General features: G+C 38.7%; 1 protein-coding gene across 2 annotated transcripts in view; it reads left to right on the top strand.

Annotated features, from left to right (window-relative positions):
- SERAC1 (serine active site containing 1) overlaps nucleotides 1–20,115 on the top strand; it is a 36,932-nt gene that overhangs the window by 7,136 nt on the left and 9,681 nt on the right. The window contains exons 2-11 of one of the 2 annotated variants that reach the window (XM_016200690.2): nucleotides 2,585–2,673; nucleotides 4,043–4,079; nucleotides 6,135–6,271; nucleotides 7,372–7,461; nucleotides 8,766–8,897; nucleotides 10,588–10,709; nucleotides 11,694–11,822; nucleotides 14,806–14,919; nucleotides 17,142–17,304; nucleotides 19,031–19,181. In XM_016200690.2, the coding sequence (XP_016056176.2) occupies nucleotides 2,586–2,673; nucleotides 4,043–4,079; nucleotides 6,135–6,271; nucleotides 7,372–7,461; nucleotides 8,766–8,897; nucleotides 10,588–10,709; nucleotides 11,694–11,822; nucleotides 14,806–14,919; nucleotides 17,142–17,304; nucleotides 19,031–19,181 (1,163 nt within the window). In that variant the 5' untranslated portion in view covers nucleotide 2,585. The remainder of the gene's footprint in view (nucleotides 1–2,584; nucleotides 2,674–4,042; nucleotides 4,080–6,134; nucleotides 6,272–7,371; nucleotides 7,462–8,765; nucleotides 8,898–10,587; nucleotides 10,710–11,693; nucleotides 11,823–14,805; nucleotides 14,920–17,141; nucleotides 17,305–19,030; nucleotides 19,182–20,115) is intronic. The other variant, XM_016200691.2, reaches the window with a different exon arrangement.

The following is a 20,115-nucleotide window of genomic DNA, read 5'->3' as shown; positions in this document are numbered from 1 at the left end:
ACAATCCTTTAAAGTAGTCCTGTTATCATTGCCATCTTATAGATGAGGAAAGTGGGACACAGAGAGGTTAACTAGCCCATAATCATGTGTCTAGTTGTGTTTTTAAATGTATCCAGGATTTTGTTTTAGTCACGTATGGTAAGACTGACACAGACAGCTGCTTTGAAAGAAAATTTATTACAGTATTTTAGTTCCCAAGAGGAGGAGCATTTCACATCACCCAGAGCCACTGGGGGAAATGAGGGTTGGTCAGGAGGTGGAAGGATGTGAGGGGAAACCATGGGCCAGAGCCTTGTTATGGATTTCTAGGAAAGGAATGGATGAGACTGGATAGGCAAGCTGAACAAGTTTAGGACTGGACAGTTGGAGTGGCAGGCTCTGGGCTCTAGGGGTGATCCCTAGTTATCTGATACCGGGCCCCAGGCTGATTTAGGGCAGGAGGAATATTGGCTCGTTTTGTGATAGATAAAGGCCTTGTTTGGGAGTCTGGACTAAATTCTGGTTAGTTTGCATAGGGAAGGTGTGCCCACAGTGGTTTTCAATCTCTAGGAATTAGCCCTGGAAGGGGCAGTCACCTCCTTGGTCCTCAAGGTCCCAAAATGTTAAAGCGTCATAAAATAAGACAATTCAAATTGGTGGAACTGGATTTGAAACTAGGTAGCATGCTTCTACAGAGAACACTCTTGATCTTATTACTATTAATTTACCTACAAAGAAACAAATTTCTCATGAGCAACTAGAAATATCAGATGAAATATCAGTGGAAGTGTCATTAGTGTGCTGAAGGCAACCTGTTAATCTAGAGTTCTAAGTGAGCTGTTTTAAGAAAGAGGGTGAAATACAACTTTTTCAGATATGCTAAGGCTGAGGGTGCTGACTACACACAGGCCTTCATGAAAGAACTACGAGAAGATATACCTTCATCAGGAATGACTTGAACCCAGAAGGAGGTTGTAGATGTAGGAAGCAATAAAAGAAATTGGCACAACTGTTGGTAAATATATACAGGATGTCACAAAAAACTGTATACACATTTTAACAGCTGATAGCTCAGTTTTGAAAATGAAATGTATTTTAATAAATACTGCCTTTATAATTATTCAAAGTGTGTGTGTACATATTTTTGGGACACCCTATACTTCAGAGAACATTGGACATCCAGTATTTAGGGAGAGGAGTGTGTGAAGGTTGAGAAGAGAAAGGTAGATCATGAATCAAGGTCCCCCTGGAAGTGAAGAGATTGAGATCTCGAAGGTCGACCTTTAAAACAGTGACCTTTATAAGTTTACCTGTTGCCTAAACTAGTTTGCTTAGTCATCAATTGATGTACTGGAACCACAAGAAAAAGTTTTAAAGCTTTTTGTTTTGTCCTATCTCTAAGAGGTATTTCTTATACGTGTACATCAAGTAGTTTCCTACTAATCTCTATAAAGCTGCTAGAAGTTTTTAATATGTTGAACCAAAGGACCATTTTCCACATGAATCCCCCAAGAGAGAGAAAAAAAAAGTCTCATCCACAGAGAATCTGATATGATTCTAGAATACTGAGCTGTTCTAGAAATTGTTGCATCATATTTAGATCATCTATACTCAGTTGGTGAAGTGGTAGAGCAACAGTTCTCCTTTGACAGGCTGCCCACAGTGAACAAGTGTCAAAGATTTTAAACAGTGTTGGGGACCGTCCTGAAGGAGCTGGAGAAAAGCTAAATACTTCCATGGGTCCTAAGTAGATCTTCCATTCAGAGTTGCTTTTCATTTCTGTAGGGCCTTCAGCCATCAAAGGTAAATAGAATATCTACTTATATGCATGTATACTTTCGAAAAGACATTAAAATTCTATATTCCTATATTGATATTCTTTTTTTTATTATTATTAGAGAGGAAGGGAGAGAGAGAAACATCGTTTGGTTGCCTCCTGTATGTGCTCCAACCTGGGGATCTAACCTGCGAACTAGGTATGTGCCCTGACCGTGAATTGAATCTGCAACCTTTAGGTGCACGGGATGACGCTCCAACCAAGGGCGCCACCGGCCAGGGCAGATTCCTGTATTGATATTCTGATTAATAATCTGTGTTTTCCAGTTTCCTACTAATCATTGTTCACAATTGGGCATGGTTTGAAGAATAACCAAAGTGCTAGCAAAATACTCTAATAAGTCAGCTTTAAGTTTTTAAGGGAGAAACATATTTTTTAATTAAGGTTTTTTTCCTGCCCTAGCCAGCTTTGGCTCAGTGGTTGGAGTGTCAGCCTGCAGACTGAAGGGTCCCGGGTTTGATTCCGGCCAAGGGCACATACCTCGGTTGCAGGCTCGATCCTCGGCCCCAAGGGGCCACATGCCAGAGGCAACCAATTGATGTGTCTCAATGTTTGTCTGTCTGTCTGTCTGTCTGTCTGTCTCTCTCTCTGAAAAGCAATGGAAAAAATATCCTCCGGTGAGGATTAAAAAAACCCCAAATTTTCCTGGTCTTGACAAATCTAACCCTGTGGGCAATCCACTGTGATTGTGATGTGTTCTTATGATTAAAATAAATGTTTTTAATTAGAAGTGAAACTAAATTTGTTATAATTGTTCTAAATATACAGAATGTCCCTGGCTGCTTATTGTGTCATCTGTTGTAGAAGAATAGGAACCTCAGCTCCTCCAAAAAGCAACACATATTGGAAAGACATCAGTGAGTACAGTTTAAACAATAATACTTTCTTACAGAAAAAGGAGTATGCATGGCTCTCCGCTTACTAATTTGGGGTGGACCATTACCCTGCAAAAGACAAACATCTCAGATTTATCATGAGTTAAATAAGCTTTTGTGGACCACCTTGGAAACTTAACCACCCTGGTAACAGGTTACAGTTTAGGGCAGGAATTGCAGTTTAGCAATCCTCTTGTCTTCCTCCTCCATCGTCTTAATTGTCTTCATGGACACAAGATTGTTGCTGAATCCCTGGACATCAAGAAGGCAGAAAGGCCAAAAGCCATCTTATGAGGCTTTGTCTTTTTATTTGGGGGAGATCCCTCCCTCTAGACTTCTGTCTTTATCTGACTGGCTACTACTGTGTTGCACAGCCATCTCTAGCCACAGAGGAGTCTGGGAATTAGACAGGAATCAGGTTGTGTTAGGAAGGATTAAGGGGTTTATGTGTATTGGATAGGCAGTTACCTGTGTTTGCCACTAGGTTTTTTTTTTCTATTTAAAAAAGTGTTTTCCAATTTCTGAACCAAGAAATTATAAGTAAACTTGTAGAATGTAATGTGTATTTAAAATGGGGCTATCAGTCAGAGAAAGACAATTATCGCATGATCTTACTCATATGTGGAATCTAATGAACAAAATAAGCCGATGAACAAAACAGATCCAGAGACATAGAAGCATGGAACAGACTGATGAATCTCAGAGGGAAGGCAGGGTGGGTGGGTGGGCGGGGAGAGATTACCCTAAGAATGTATATGCATATACGCATAAACCCATTGACACAGACAATAGTATGGTGAGTGCCTGGAGTGGGGGGGCAGGGTGGAGGGGATCAATGGAGGAAAAAAGGGAACATTTATAATACTTTCAACAATAAAGATAAACTTAAATAAAATAATAAAATAAAGTGGGGCTTGTAATCGCCAATTACAACATAATTACTTTGGGAAGAGTCCTTTTGTATCCCCAATAGACAAACATAATCCCTCAATAGTCTTAGTAGTGGTAGGGAGAATGATCCCTGTTCCTTTCTTTAACTGGTTGTGAACTATGAGGAGTCAGGGAGGTTAGCTCTCTGGACGTGGTGCTCAGTGGAAGCGGAGTGGGCCTGGCGGTACAACAGCACGGCGGGAACTAGGCCTCTGCCGATGGGTCGGGATGCTGGAAGGGGGGACTCAGCGAAGGACAGGTTATATCTTTGTACCCAGTGCTTATTGGTTCATTTGTTTGTATCTGGGGATAGTAAGCCTTCTGTTGATAGAAACATTAATAACTTCTTATCTGAATATGCCTATTCCCTGTCATGTTTTAAAAATGAAATTCATCACATTGACTTTTTTTTTCTTTGAAGGAAACATAATAAAGGTTACAGGATCACTTATTTTAGGGTAAGTGTCAATGGTAAAATACTGATTGGCTTCATTGTACTACTATTTGAAATCTCAGTGGGAATGATTTACAGGTAGCATGGGGGAGTGAACAGGTATAGACTTTGGAATTGGATGGATTCATCACCGGTCAGTCACTGGTTCTACCATGTCAGTGTTGTATCGCTCGCTGCTTTACCTTCTGAGTATTGGTTTCTCTTGGGTCCAAGTGTACGATGGGGATCCTGTCCACCTGGCACTGTTGCTCCGAGGAAAGCACCTGGCAAATATGGAGCCAGGGACTCACTCAATAGCTGTCACACACTGAAAACCACCTCTGGTCTTGGGTTCTAAAGTGGGTGAAGAAGGTAAAAATCAACTATAGTCAAAATTAGTTTGGAAAATTCTATGACTCACCATAAAGGTCTTATGAAAGGAAACTGATGCTGACTGAGAAAAGGAATAGATTGACATCTCCCATCTCGTGCTATTTCAGAGGCACTTGCTTAATGAATGGAGTGACTCTCTTTCTGAAAATTGTATTTTCATTCTCCTTTCTTTCCTTTTTTGGGGGTGGGGGTGATATATATTAAATGCATGCCTAATGCTGCCCCAGTGTTTTTGTCAGTAATATTCTTTTTCACTAGGATAAATATAAAATCAACTCTTAGATGCTAAAATGATAAAGGAGATATATTTGGTATTTTATCCAAGTACATACATTTCTCCATGATATTGTAAAGTCAGGCAAAACATATTTAGATGTTTTTTCCCTTTGACTTACTCCAAGCAAAAGAGAAATGAGTACTTTTTGTAAAGCCGTAATTGTGTTTGTATCACAATTATATTCAGGAATAGAGTGGAAATTCATCACACAATTTTTAGTACAGAATTTTGTCTTTCATGGAAAGCATGATAAAAATACTGAATACATTGGCTCTTTTGGCTGCTCAGGTAGATCCCAAGAGTGAAAAGGGTTCTTTTGAGCCTTCTCTCCGTTCCTCTGGTGCCAGCCAGAGTCTGGCCTTTTTGTCTTACCTGCTTTTGCTTTAGGGTAGGAAGTTCAGGAGAAGGCTTGATATACTCATGTTACTAAGCTCTGAGTTCAGACAGTGGGCGGCTGTTCTGTCTGGGTCGAGGGAGTGTGCAGGTCAGTCTGATGTGGGAAAAAAATCTTCATCTGGGGGTACACAACAAACAACATTGTAGGTCACATTTAAAAATTGACTTTAGCTATAACTTAGGAGAAGCTTTCACATGCTGGTGACCGAGTACAAATTGACTAATTTTTTTGAAACAACAGTTTGGCATCATCTAGTAAAGTTGAATAATATATAATATATATAATATATATGGTGCCAGAAAGTCTGTAATTCTGCTTCTAGATCTGTACCCTAGAGGAACAAACACATGTGTATAGTGCATAAGGGTGTGATGTGTAATGGTGTTGTTTGTGATAGATCCAAACTACAATTCCCTAAGTGCCTATCTGTGGTAGAGTGGGAAAGTAAGTTGTGGTACATGCAGACAGTGGATGAGTCACAGCCACAGGAAAGTGTAAATGCAGGAACTCCAGCTACAGGCAGCAGCCTGGGTGAATCTCACCAACAGAGGGCTGGACAGAAGAATACAGTGTGATTCCATTCCTGCGAAGTTCACAGGCAGACAGAACTGTTGTTTAAAGATGCATGTGTGGATGGTGAACTGTAAAGAAAAGCAAGGCTATTATTATAATAAAGTCAGAATGATAATTAGCTGTAGAGATGAGAGAGTGAGTCAGGATCAGGAAGGGACACACTGTGGGCTTCTGGGGTACTTCCTGTTAAAGTTCTGGTTTTTTGCCTGGATATGGTAATGTAGCTACTTACTATTATTTGTTAAACTGAAACATGTGTAACTTTATACATGTATTTATACATGTATATATATAAATGTATGATATATGCACATTTACTGTATATATATTATATTTCCCAATAAAAAAGAAAAGTTAACTATTTAAAGCTTAACAAAAGAGTGACTCTTGTGTTACATTTAGATCATATATTTATGATGGATTTTTTGTTTCTTTTTAAGAGGTTCATTATTTCTTACATATGAAGTTCTGGCCCTGAAGAAGTCTTTGACATTAGATACTCAAGGGGTAGAAAGAGAAAAAATGAAGTCATACATATATGTGCACACAGATTCGTTAGATAAAAGAGAAAGTTATGGTAAGTTTATGGTAAAGTAACCTCATCTTTGTGAAAAATGGAAGCTAGTTATTGATTTTAAAAATTAGTATTTAAAATGCAGTATAAATAAGGTAGGTTCAGCTAACTCTAAGAATCACCAACCCCTGTGAGGACCTAAAGAGTTAACTGAAGACCAGATTTTGGACGTCTGTATTTAGCCCAAGTTTGCAGTTCCTCTCTAACTAGGTGAAGCGAAGGCCAGCCAGCTGTTGGGGTCTAAATGTGGAGTCCACCCCTCAGTGGGGACTGCCAGTTCAGATGCACAAAACATGAGTTTGTCACTTAACTCAGAACTATTTCTGATTTAAGAGATTTATTCATTATGCACACTAAAATGATAAGATGGATTCATAAATATGAATATGAACTTATTTACAGAGGGAAAAAATCTGTCATAAAGGCTAGAAAAACCTGTTTTGACTAGTCAGAACATTCCTCTTCTCCAAAGCTAGGTCACATGGAAACCTAATCAGTAATCAGACGATTGCTTGGTGAACATGACATTTTAGAGCAGAGGAATATCTTTCCATCAAGATATGGGTAGTCTGGTGAGTCACCACACTTGTCTCAGCTGCGGGCTCCTACACTGTCAGCCAGAATAGCCATGCCTGCTGTACATCATGGTCCCTGAGTGGGCCGGCTCTACTGCTCCCTGTCCACAAGCTGTTTGCATTTGTTGTCATTTCACCTTCCCATATTTCAACATGCTTTATGGTGTTAGCTTATAATTTAACTTTGTAGTGAAGCTTTATCCCAGTGAGGTATCTCCAAATTTTAGTTTGAGAGGGACTATTTTAAAGGGACATTTTCCTGAATATAGCTAATCCTATGTTGTGTATGAGGATTTTTGTTAGGTTTAGTGTTTTTGTTTTTTACCTTTTTCCTGACCTGGAGAGCAATCTTATTTTGGGACTTAGAGCTCTGTGTTCCCGTTGCTTTGATAGTTACAATAAAAACAGAAAGACGCTATTTTATATTTTCTTTTTGAAAAAACCTGAAGTTTATAGTTCTCGTTTAAGTGTTGGAGCTTGGCATTAAGGGTACATACTTAGTGTTTTTTAAATTTGTAATCACTTTAGGACTCACATACCAGGCAAGAAAAGAGCTTCACAAAACAGTAAGAAAAGTATTGGTAACCTCAGCCAAGATCTTACGGGGTCCGTTTGCTGGTAAGTATCAAATATTTAACTGGGACTCCTGATCAGTATTCTGAAAGTCATTCGATGGTCTGCCTAAGATATTTTTCCATTTCATATACTAACATTTATTATAGCAGTGAAAAATTGAGTAACATTATTCTCTTGGGTTATATTTAATTTTAAGGCTTGATTCCTTTAACAGTTTTTTCTTTCCATCTTTGAGGTTGTATTGTTGTTAGATATTTGAAAATAAATATTGAGACTAAATATACCCCCTTCATAATTTAAAATTTGTTAAGAAATCTCTTACATGCTTTCTCATAATGAGAATCTTGCATCGAAAATGTAGATTTCACAAGCAGCAACTCTACAACGTAGAGCCTAGTTATAAAAGAGCTGACCAGATCTTCAAAAGTTGATGTCATGAAAAAGAAAAGGTGGAAAGCTTTCTAGAATTAAGAGAGACTAAAGAAACTTAAATCCTGGCTTCAAAAAAACAGCTTACAAGATATTTTTGGGACAATTGAATAAATGTGAATATGGATTTTAGACTGGATTTTAGATAATTTTGGAGGATTTTTGTTTGTGTTCTTGGGTGTTATAATGGCATTGTGATTATATATAGGAGAATGCAGGCTTAGTCTTAGGAGATTCAGTGTGAACTATGAAAGGGTAAAAGTCATAGGTCTGTAACTTCCTTCTACATAGTTTAGAAAAATATGTAGACCTATGCATATAGATTGAGCAAATATGACAAAATAAGTTATTAAATCTAGCTGTGGTAGGCATATGGATATTAATGTATTATTTTAATTCTTCCTTATGTTTAATTTTTTTTAAAAATGTGTTTTTTATTGATTTTAGAGAAAGAGGAAGGGAGAGGGAGAGAGAGAAACATTAATCGGTTGCCTCCCGCATGCACCCCGACCGGGGATCAAGCCCACAACCGGGGTATGTGCCCTGACTGGTAATCGATCCAGTGACCTTTCCGTGCATGGGACGGTGCTCAACCAATTGAGCAACACCGGCCAGGGCTGTTTGATATTTTTTATAATGAAAAATTTTTTAAGGAAAAAGAAAAAAAAAAAGGCCACATAGTGTAGTGAAAACAACATAGTCTATAAAATGAAAGCACATACATAATACACACAACAAATATAAAAAATGTGCCAGAACTGAGTATAAAACACCAGTTATTATTAATACGTGGAATTAGATTTAACTATTATAGATTTCAAATGTTTATAAATTACCACATTGAGTAAATGGGAGGTAAAAGTGTTGTTTTTAACTGCTTACATTGCCCATGTTGTCCTTTTCTTCTTTTTGCAAAGACACTTTTAGTACAGTTGACATAGAAGACCATGAGTGTGCCTCATGGCTGCTCCTGAGGAAGAGTAAGTCAGACGACAGGACGGTCCGCCTGCAGGCTGTGCAGGACATGTCGGAGGCCCACCACTGGCACGGTAAGGACCCTGCGAGGCACACTGCCAGCTAGCCCTCTGCTTCCAATATGGGAGAGAAGGGAATGAGATCTTCAGGAAGGAAAAAGTTCAGGCAGCCTAAAATTATATTCAGAATATTTCCAGAAGTTAGAAAAGGAAACTCCAGTGAAACTCACTGGCCTGGTAACCAGATGTGTTTGGTCAGAACAGCCTCAGAACTGAGGTAGATACATTTGTAACTTCGTAGCAGAAAGAACAGTGTTTTACTTGATTAGAGGAACTTTTGATTCTTATAGTTACGGCCCAGTGTTGTGCTTACATTTTCTTGTGGTTCCTATTTAATGAAATACATTTTAATTGCTTGCCACACCACAGAATTAGATTTGCTTTCACTTGATAACTGGCTCTAATACTAATAATTAGTCTGATTTATGTGTATATATCATAGTAAGGGGTATTTAAAGTATTTAATTGTATTTAAAACCAACAAGTTTTGCAGTGATAATACATGAGCAAGAGCTCAGATCTGCTCTGATTCTAATAGAGAGACTAATGTACACTTTGAGTATCGTCGTCATAAAAATGAGTAAACAAATAGAAAGGAATAATGTTCTGAAAGAAGAGTCTCAATAAGATACCTGCTTCCATACAAGTTAATTGTAGATTGATTGGTGGCTGTAATTATAATTTATAATGTAAATATACACTTATTTCATAATGTTAATGGAGACTTAGAATAAAAATCTTTTTCAAAATCTGCCTCCTAGGGCTCCAATTCACAAAAATCAGGGCTGGAGTGCTGGCACGTATATTTTGAAAAGTTCCCCACATGATCTTGAAGAACTCACCCAGGTTATGAACTGCATTAGAGAGAGTGTGGTTGGAATTCTGTTCTGATAGATTTTTTTTTAGTCTGTTTGGGTCACTATAACAAAATACCATGGACTGGGTGGCTTATAAACAACAGAAATATATGTCTCACAGTTCTAGAAGCTAGCAGTGCAAGATCAGGTGCTGGCAGAGTTACTGTCTGGTGAGGACCTGCTTCCTGGTTCATAGCTAGCCATCTTTGTGTCCTTAACTGGCAGAAGGGACACGGCAGCTCTCGGGGTCTGTTTTATAAGGGCACTAATTTCATCATGACCTAATCACAGCCCCCCAAGGCCCTTCCTCCAAATACCATGATATTGGGGATTAAGTTTCAACATACGGATTTGGGGACACACAAATAGTCTGTAGCAGTACATAAAGAAAGGGGTGATAAATCATGAAAGCTAAAACAAAGTACCTCCACCTGGAATCTCATTCTCTACATGGACATCACGGAATAAAGGCATCATACTGTTACTAGGGACACTAGACCTAAGTGCAATGGCAGGTTCTGGAGTAGTGATAAAAAAGCTTTTGAACACTAGAATTATTTTTAAAGAGAAGTTAAATTGGTTCTCACCTATCAATTTTCACATTTGAAGTTCATCTTTTAAAAAATGTTAGTTAGACCCTGACATACCCAGATACATGTTGAGGAGAATTGTGAGATTAGATATGGAAATGATGGGTATTTAGCTTATTGATGTTGTAGTTGTGAAAAAATACTTGGGACATACAAACTTGTAATTTGAAAATTAGAGTGCTTTCAGGTAGTTTGTCCATTTAATCCTTGAAACAACTGTAAGCCAATCTGGGAGCTAACAGTATATTTTTATAATAGATTACCAGTATAGGACAATTGCACAAGCCTGTGACCTGAGGACTCGTGTTGGTTTGGCACGAAGCCAACAGAGTGATCTTCGTTTTTTTCTCCCTCCACCCCCTTTACCAGCTTTAAAAGAAGTAAGTAAATAAAATTATCAGTGAGTGAAAAATTGTTTAATATATAGTCTCCACTCTGGGTATAGAATAACATTCAAAAAGTAGTTTGTTGGCTCCTTTTACAAGCAGGTAAAGGCTGTCAGCCTGAAATTGTAGTTTTCCTACAAAGATTTCTTGATTCCTCAGGAGATGATGTTTCTCTGTTATTTCCCCCCTTTTGGGTACTTAGGGGCTCTTGCACCAGGGTAACTTCATAGCATATCAGCATCCGTAATTGGTCTCTTGATGTACGGCTGCTTTTAGATTAGTTTTTCTCAACTTCAACACTGTTGACATTTTTGGCCAAATAACTTTTTATTGGAGGGTGTCCTGTCCATTGTAGGGTGTTTAACAGCATCCCTGGCCTCTTCTCATTAGATTCCAGAAGCAGCCCCACGTTGTGACAACTAAAAACATTTCCAGATATGCTAAATGTTTCCTGAGATTCCAAACACAGCTGGAGAGCTACTATGTAGAGTTATTAATGTATTAATACGTGAGGATACCAGTTAAGCAGTAATATAGATATTTGAGCATGTTTCTTGAGTACCTTTCCTAGACTAGAAAAGGAAAATCTGAAAAGTTGCTGTCAGTTTTTGAAGAATAGAAAATGAATATACTAAATGTAAGTCATTAGGGAAAATCAGGAGTAACAAGTTCTGGATTTTAAAAGCTAGCTTTAGTAAGAAAGTGTAATCATTTTGAGTCAAGTGAAGTAGCCCATGAAGTGAAAACGCAGAGCTGTGTTTTGTGAGAGCTCCTTCAGATTGGGGTTGCAGACACGAAAGAAAAAAATTAAGAATTAAATGATCTGTCTACCTGGGTGGGTGACAGTTTTTGAAGCTAAAAGCACTAATTTACCTCTGCCTTTGTTTGTTTGTTTCTGCTTTTTTGGCTTTGGGTCTCTGGGGGCTTTTTGTTCAGTTGTTGAGGTTGATTATGAAAACTGACTTCCTCTTATTTCAGGACTCGTCCATTGAAGAAGAGCTCAGGTACCTGCTGGCTTCTTTACCTCTAACAGAGCTGGATGAGTGTGTCCAGTACTTTACATCTTTGGCTCTGAGTGAAAGCAGTCAGTGTCTAGCAGCTCAGAAGGTTAGCTCATCCATTCATTCAGTAAATATTTCTGAGTGTCCACGCTTTCCAAGGTCTTGTGCCAGAGGCCAGCACTTAGACCCTTAGAATAATCATCTATCCAGGAACTGAGTCAACATACTGACTCCTGGTTGTGTGCCATGCACAGGTTAGGTGTTTGGGATAATGGGGAGACAGGTAAATAAAGTCACAGAGTGTAAGACATACAGGTTACTCCCAGAACCCTTCACTTCACTTAAGAGGTCGTGTAAGGCTTCACAGGAGGAGGTAACTCGGAAGATGCATTTTTATTACCCCAGAAAGAAACCTGAGCCCATTAGCGGTCACTGTCCATGCCCTCCCCACCCCCAGTCCCTGGCAGCCACTATTCTGCTTACTCTCTATGGATTTGCCTCTTCTGGGCATTTCATTATAAATGATACCTTCCAATATGTTAGCTTTTGTGTCTGACTTCTTACATTTAGTATAACGTTGTCCAGGTTTATCCATGTTGTATCAAGTATCAGTACTTCATTTTTTCCTATGGTCAGTAATCCCCCATTGTATGGATGCACACCACATTTTGTTCGTCCATTCATCAGCTGATAGCAGGATATTTAGGTTGTTTCCACTTTTTGGCTTTTCTGAATAATGCTGCTATGAACATTTGTGTACAAGTTTTTGTGTGGACATGTTTTTAATTCTTTTGGGATATACCTAGAAGTGGAATTGCTGTGTTTAACTTTTTGAGCAACTTCCAAAACATTTTCCACAGCAGCTGTACCATTTTACATTCCCACCAGCAATGTATGAGGATTTCAGTTTCTCCACATACTTGGCAATGTTTGTTATTACCCATCTTTTTTACTAGAGCCATCCCATTGGCTGAGAAGTGGCATCTTCGTTCTGGTTTGATTTGCATGTCCCTAATGATTAATCATGTTGAGTATATGTTACGTGCTTATTGGCTGTTTATATATCTTCCTTGGAGAAATATCTATTCGTAGCCTTTGCCCATATTTTTAAAAATTGGGTTACTTGTCTTTTTATTGTTGAGTTCTAAGAATTCTTTATAGATTGTGGATACAAATCCTTTATCACATATATTATTTGCAAATAGTTCTCCCATATCAGATATTATTTGCAGATAATATTTGCAAATAATATATTTGCAGATATAATATTTGGAAATATATTTCACTTTCTTGATATAGTGTCTTTTGCAATGCAAACATTTTTAATTTTGATGAAGTTCAATTTATGCATACCTGTCTTTTGTTGCATGAGAAAATAGAATCTTATACCAGAGAGGAAGGCATGGATAAGAGTTATAGAATGGGCAAATATTTTGAACATTTACTAGATTTACTGAACCACAGACCCTATAAATTATCTCAAAGTGCAGAAACTTACGGATTGTATTTCCTATAGGAAACATTGGGCTTTATATACACATTTTGAAAGGCATGGCCTTGTACTTGTCCCCCTTTGCCAGCAGGTGCTCTGTATGCGTAGTATGACCTCTCTTTCAAACACAAAGCACTTCAGGAGGAGATAGGGAATTAGACCTCTTCCCATTCCTTCCATCCCCCATACACCGGCACTTGCGCGCAGTTACGCTCTTTCCCACAAATGGTGGCATACAGGATACACACTCTACCCCTTCTTTTTCTCAGTTAAGGAGTTATCTTGGAGGTTGAGATATATCAGTATATGAAGAGACTCAGCATTTTTTACACTTGCATAGTACTCCATTTTACAACGGTACCATCATTTTTTTAACCAACCCCCTATTGATGGACATTAGGTGGTATCAGTCTTTTGTTCTTATAAAGGATGCTGCAGGGAACAAATCTGTACACACATCACTTTGCCTGCGTGTTATATGTTGAAAGCGCATGGGCACTTGTAATTTTTTTTTTTTTTTAAATCCTCACCTGAGGATATCTTTTCCATTGCTTTTCAGAGATAGTGGAAGGGTGAGAGAGAGAGAGAGAAACATTGATGTGAGAGAGACACATCAATTGGTTGCCTCCCACAGGATTGCGCCTGCCATAGAAGTACGTGCCCTTGGCTGGAATTGAACCCAGAACCCTTCAGTCCAAGGGCCAGCGCTCTAACCACTGAGCCAAACTGGCTAGGGTGGCACTTGTAATTTTGATAGCTGTCACTAAGTTGTCTTCCACAGAACTAGCCCCATTGATACTACCAGTAACAGGGTGATAGGAATGCCCGTTTCCTCACCCATCTGATAGAGGAAGACGATCCTTTCTCTGTAGTTTCACCATGCATGCTTCACTATGGGCAATGTTGGACATCATTGCATGTATTTTAGAGGCATTATATTTCTTCTCCTAAGAACTTTCTTTTATGACTGTTGCTCATTTTTCCATAGCATCATTGGTATTTTTCTCACGGATCTGTAGAAGACTGTTGCATATTAGTGACATTAGCCCTTAATCTGTGGTTAAGAGTTGAAATTTTCTTTGCCTACTTTATTCTTAAATGTTTTAACATCTACTAGTCTCCACTAGTCTTCTGTTTCATAATTTTCCTAATTCTTCTTTTTCTTCCATATGAATTTGAATTTCAATTTGGGAAGAATTAAAAACTATGATCCTTGTTATTGCCTTTATTTTAATTTTTTTCAATAGTGCTTTTCTCTTTTTTATCATTTTAAGTAGACTCGACTAGCATAATCTCACTCTAGAACATTTTGATTAACCCAGGCTTTTCTTACAATCAATAACTGGTGTTAGTACTTTGTACTTTCAGATGAGAGGACACAGGGGAAAGAATTGAGAAAGTGCAAAGATTTCTCTCTTCTAGGAATAATTCCATGTTTTCTATTCTCGTAAGCAATAGTTTGCATAACTAAAGTTTCCATAATATTTAGAATCCTATATATTAGTCCTTTCTAATACTATATATAATAGAGATTTTTTTGTTTAACAAAAAGTATTAGTCATGTTTTTAGTAAAAGTGTTAATTATCTTACTTTCAGGGTGGCTTATGGTGTTTTGGAGGAAATGGACTTCCTTATGCTGAGAGCTTTGGAGAAGTTCCTTCAGCCACAGTGGAAATGTTCTGTTTAGAAGCTTTAGTAAAACATTCTGAGGTAACTTAAATTTTCAAATGTGGTTTATTTTCATGACCACGTTGAAAAAATTATACACGTTCATTCAAGGGAAATTATCTTCATTTGTTATAAAAGAAAAAAATGCCTTTTGCTTATTTTTAAATTTCTACTTTTCCCTCATTGGATTGTTCAAATTGATAATCATGATTTAGCACCAATACATGAATTTTGTTCTTGCTATTTCTAAAAATGGATATAATCTTAATTGCACATGAAGAAAGCAATGCGTTGTCTAAATACTGAATTTATCTTTGAGTTATGCTGTGTTTTACTATCTTTCTCAGATGATTTTTACGAGTAATATTATCAGGTAGTTATAATTTCCATTAAAACATCTGTCAAAGATGTGTTAAGACAGAAAAAAGAAAATATTTGGGTGACCAAATTTTAACCATTTCATATGTCAATGATTGTCAAATTTCTTGGCATTATGACAGCCTTTCTATCATGATCATAGTTTGATTTTAAAAAGAAAAAAGTAACAGACTTTGTCCTACACCAACATTAGTGCATGAAAGTTACGAAGCATGTTAAAAATACACATTTTCTGCTTACCTTAGCAGTTTTAATTTACTGATGTGGGGTGGAGTGTGGGAATTTACATTTGTAGCAGGCATCCCTGGTGAGGCTGCTACAGGTGGTTCCTGGTGGTTCCTGGTTGTTCCATATGGTGAGAAACGTCATCTTACACATTATAAACTCTCCCATTTAATTTTGGGAACCATCAGACATGGCTCAGAAGCACGGTGTTGTGGTCATCTTAGTTCCCACCTGTGGAATTAGGATCAAGGACAAAGCAGAGTTAGTAAAGTGTCGGACTACAGAAGGGAGTGGGGGACAGTGAGCTGGGTTTTGTGATTTACATCTAGTTTCTGAGGCAGTAGGATGCATCTTCAGTAGAAGGTGCGGTGGATGGAATACAATAGTTACCTTTCCAGAAGCCTCGCAAGTTAGTCCATGTCTCACTTGATATATGTCTAAAAGGCATACTTTTAAATGCAAGTAAATGTGATAAAATTTAGTAAAAATTTAGAGAATGATAGTTGTTACATATACGTGAGTGACATGGTGTCATGTCAGTGAATAAAACTAGTGCTGGGAAGAGGCAAGGCCATGCCAGTGACCTTAGCAGACTATAATGACTTGTTAGTCAATTCTGTCACCTTACCTTAGTATACATATTTCCTTTGGTTTTCTTTATCTCTTTTCTCCATTAAAAATTCATATCCCCTTTTCTTTCTATTTTTACTTGATCTTTCTCTTTAAATAATTTCTGACTCTTTTTAGGCCAGCCCAGTAGCTGTGGGTTTGTGTGGGGCAGATATTGCTCATCTCTGTGGGATCTGCCACTTGGATTATTCCCTGTTATCAGATGGCAGGTTTCTCAAGGGTGGAGAACCATTCTAAGGTAGTTTTAAGCCAATCAAAGTATCGCTAGAAATTGAAACAGTTCTGTAATAATGACAGTCAGGTTATTTCTGACCCAGAGCTAAACAGAATATCTTTAAGAATAAAAATTTCACCCTAGCTTGTTTGGCTCAGTGGTTAGTGTTGGCCTGCAGACTGAAGGGTCCGGGGTTCGATTCCGGCCAAGGGCACACATGTACCTCGGTTGCAGGCTAGATCCCTGGCAGGCAACCAATTGATGTGTCTCTCTCACATCGATGTTTCTTTCTCTCTCCCCCTTCCATTCTCTGAAAAAGCAATGGAAAAAATATTCTCAGGTGAGGATTAAAAAACAACAACACAATTTTCAGCCCAGCAGGCTTGGACTAGTGGTTGAGCGTTGACCCATGGACTTGTAGGTCATGGCTCAATTCCCAGTCAGGGCACATGCCCAGGTTGCGGGCTCGATCCCCAGTTGGGGGCGTGCAGGAGGCAGCCAATCAACGACTCTCTCATCATTGATGCTTCTATCTCTCTCTTCCTTCCTCTCTCTGAAATCAAGAAAAAAAAAAAGAAAAAAAAGAATACAAATTTTAGAAGTCCTGGTAAGATATGACTTATTTTTTCAGTGATTTTGAAGCACTTCCCATGTAGATAGAGGTTTGTGTGTTAAGTAAGCTGAGATGAGAGTTGGGTGGTCTCTCAGGGTTTCTGTCCTTGAGCAGGAGCCATGTGGCTGCTCATCTGCATGCTGGGTCACCTGGTTAGTGAATTGGTACAACATAAAGTGAGCTTTCATTAATTTATTGTGCTAGATATCCACACATTGTGATAAAATTGAAGCAAATGGAGGCTTGCAACTACTTCAGAGGCTGTACCAACTTCACAAGGACTGCCCTAAGGTACAGAGAAATATAATGCGAATCATTGGAAATATGGCTTTGAATGAGCATCTTCACTCAACTATAGTTCGCTCAGGTAACCACTTTATATACTGAGTATTTGGGATCCGGTGCTTTGTTCTATCTCTACTCATCATGATACATCAATTTTTCAATAGACTGAAGACTTTGCTTAGGGTTAGTACAGGTCCTTAGAGCATGTTGTTTTAGTATAGGGGCAAGAAATTGCTTGAGATGTTTGGATAATCGACACCTAAGATAATGTGTGTGGCAGTCACAGGAGAGCAGGTTTTGCTGATGTGACCATCTAAGTGTTTATATCTTTGATATGAATGGTTATTAGAGACCAAGATCTGGATGCTTTGTGTGCTTACTGCTCCTGGGGTGTCTTTATTCTTGGCTCTTTCAGTGGAAAAGCTAGGTGATACAAAAAAACATACACATACATACACATCTACATACATATCTGCACATGTACAGTTGACCCTTGAACAACACAGGTTTGAAGTGTGGGGGTCGACTTACACGCAGATGTTTTTCAATAAATACCTGTACTGTTTTAGATCTACTGTTGGGAGTTCTCGGATACAGAGAGCTGTCTGCATGCATTGATCTACACCATTTTATATAGGGGACTTGAGCATCTGCAGATTTGGTATCTGCAGGGTGCCCTGGAACCAGTTCCTGGCAGATACTGAAGGACAACTTAAGTTTCTGAGGAGTCTAAAGTTATATGCAGATTTTCAACTGCGTGGGTGGCTGGGGTCAGGGCCCCTAACCTCCTCATAGTTCAAGGGCAACTGTATATGATATGTTCTTACATTTACATATATTAGAAATTATGAATTTACATTAAGAGTGTCTTTTGATCAGCAGAGGAGGGATCAACAAACTATAAAGGACCACTTACTGTAAGTTTTATTCGTCCCTCTTTTTATAGGTTCTTAAGGTGGAAACCTAGATCACTGGCTTTAACCTTTTTTCTCGTTTCAGTTATATATTGCTAAGTATCAGACCACCTCAGAACTCACTTGTAAAACAGGTCATGCATTTTGCTCCTGAATCTGAAATTAGGGCAAGGTTGAGGAGGATAGGCTTATATCTGCCCAGTGCAGCATCAGTTGGCGCAACTCAGCCCTGGAACAGAGGATACACTTACAGCATCACCTGCTCACAGGACCTGCAGATCGACACTGGCTGTCAGTGGGGAGCCTGGTGGGGGCTGGGCCATTGGCTCCTTTCTACTTGGGCTTCTCCATGTGACTTGGGTTTCCTTAAAGCATGATGGTTGGGTCCCAGGGGCAGATCCTGAGAGAAAGCCAGGTATAAGCTCTTTTGCTTTTTATAATCTAGCCTTGGAAGTAACTTCTGCCCTACTCTGTTGATTAGAAGCCAGTCACTAAGGATAGCCCATATTCAAGGGGAGGGGATTCAGAGGGGTTTAGATGCATCACCTCTTGAGAATAGTGTCAAAGAATTAAGACATGTTTTAAAATCACTACAAATTTCTATTATAGATATTTAAAGTTGTAAGTTTCCTCTAACCTGCTTTAGATGCACCCCTCAAATTTTGGATATATTGCATTTTCATAATTACTCACTTTGAAATATTCTCTATTTTCCCTTGTGATTTCTTCTTTGTTTCATGGGTCATTTAAAGATGTACTCTGTGCTTTACAAACATTAGGGGTTTTCTAGACACGTGCTAAGTTTGCCTCTCTGCCATCAGTTTCAGTCTGAACCCTCTCGACCGTCTGAGATGGATTAGTGTCAGTACTTAGGAGGTGTGTTCTCTTCACCAGGCTGGGTTTCCTTACTGGCAGAAGCACTGAAGTCTCCCCACATCATGGAGGCCTCACATGCCGCCAGAACCCTGGCTAATCTGGACCGAGAGACGGTGCAGGAAAAGTACCAGGATGGTGTGTATGTGCTTCACCCCCAGTGTCGCACAAGGTGAGAGAGCAGACAGTCCCCTTGTCCCCGTGGGGGTGGAAAGTGTGGAGGGTTTAACATTTTAATTTATTCCTGCATAATTTAGATAAGTTAAATACCTTACAAATAAGTCACATACCTTATATCCTGAAACAGTTTTTCCTAATAACCTCAGAAGCATCGCAGGCTATTGTGAAAGCATGGAAGGGACTAAGTTCTCAGGGTTAGTGCACATCAAGGGCTTGCGCTCAGTAGCTTGTGTTCACCTTTCATCACACATCACACTTAAACTGTGCGTGCGCATTTCTTTGTCTCACAGCATTTTCCACGTAGATTTAACAGCTGATTTGGATTGTACAGGTAATTCTGGATGGGAAGGAGAATAGACATCATTATTTATATGCAGGCAGCCAAATTAGCTTGGGCCTAGACCTCCAGGGACTGGAGAAAGTTCACGTTAGTTATAAAAGCATGTGCTGGAAGGAGTAAGTCGTAATAAATTTGACTACTCCTTAAAGTTATTTATGGTCGCCTTTTCTAGTTGTGTCATTGCCGAGACGATAAATTCAGAAAGGACCACAAAGAAGAAGTTATATCTTTTGTGGGTTTTTGTCAGGCACTTTAAAATATTACCTCAGAAAATAGCAAAAACTTTTTAATTTGAAAAATTGCCTACTTTATTCCAATTTGTAAGTAAAATACTGTGGCATTTGCATATTATATAATTATGTGCCCTCTATATAGATGCAAGTAATATACTATCTACATATTTTTATTATTTTTTTTATTGTTGACATTACAATGTCTCCCATTTTCCCCTTCTTTGCCCCACCCCACCCAGCCCCAGCCCCAGCCCCACCCCCACCCCCACCCCAGGCCTTCACCACTATCTACATATTTTTAAAGGTCATATCCAAAGAAAGAATGTTACTTTAAAATGTCATTTGCTCTATTT

Source organism: Miniopterus natalensis, chromosome 5, assembly GCF_054644295.1.
Source record: "Miniopterus natalensis isolate mMinNat1 chromosome 5, mMinNat1.hap1, whole genome shotgun sequence".
NCBI classification, from domain to species: domain Eukaryota; kingdom Metazoa; phylum Chordata; class Mammalia; order Chiroptera; family Miniopteridae; genus Miniopterus; species Miniopterus natalensis.
This window is presented reverse-complemented; position numbering and strand designations above follow the sequence as displayed.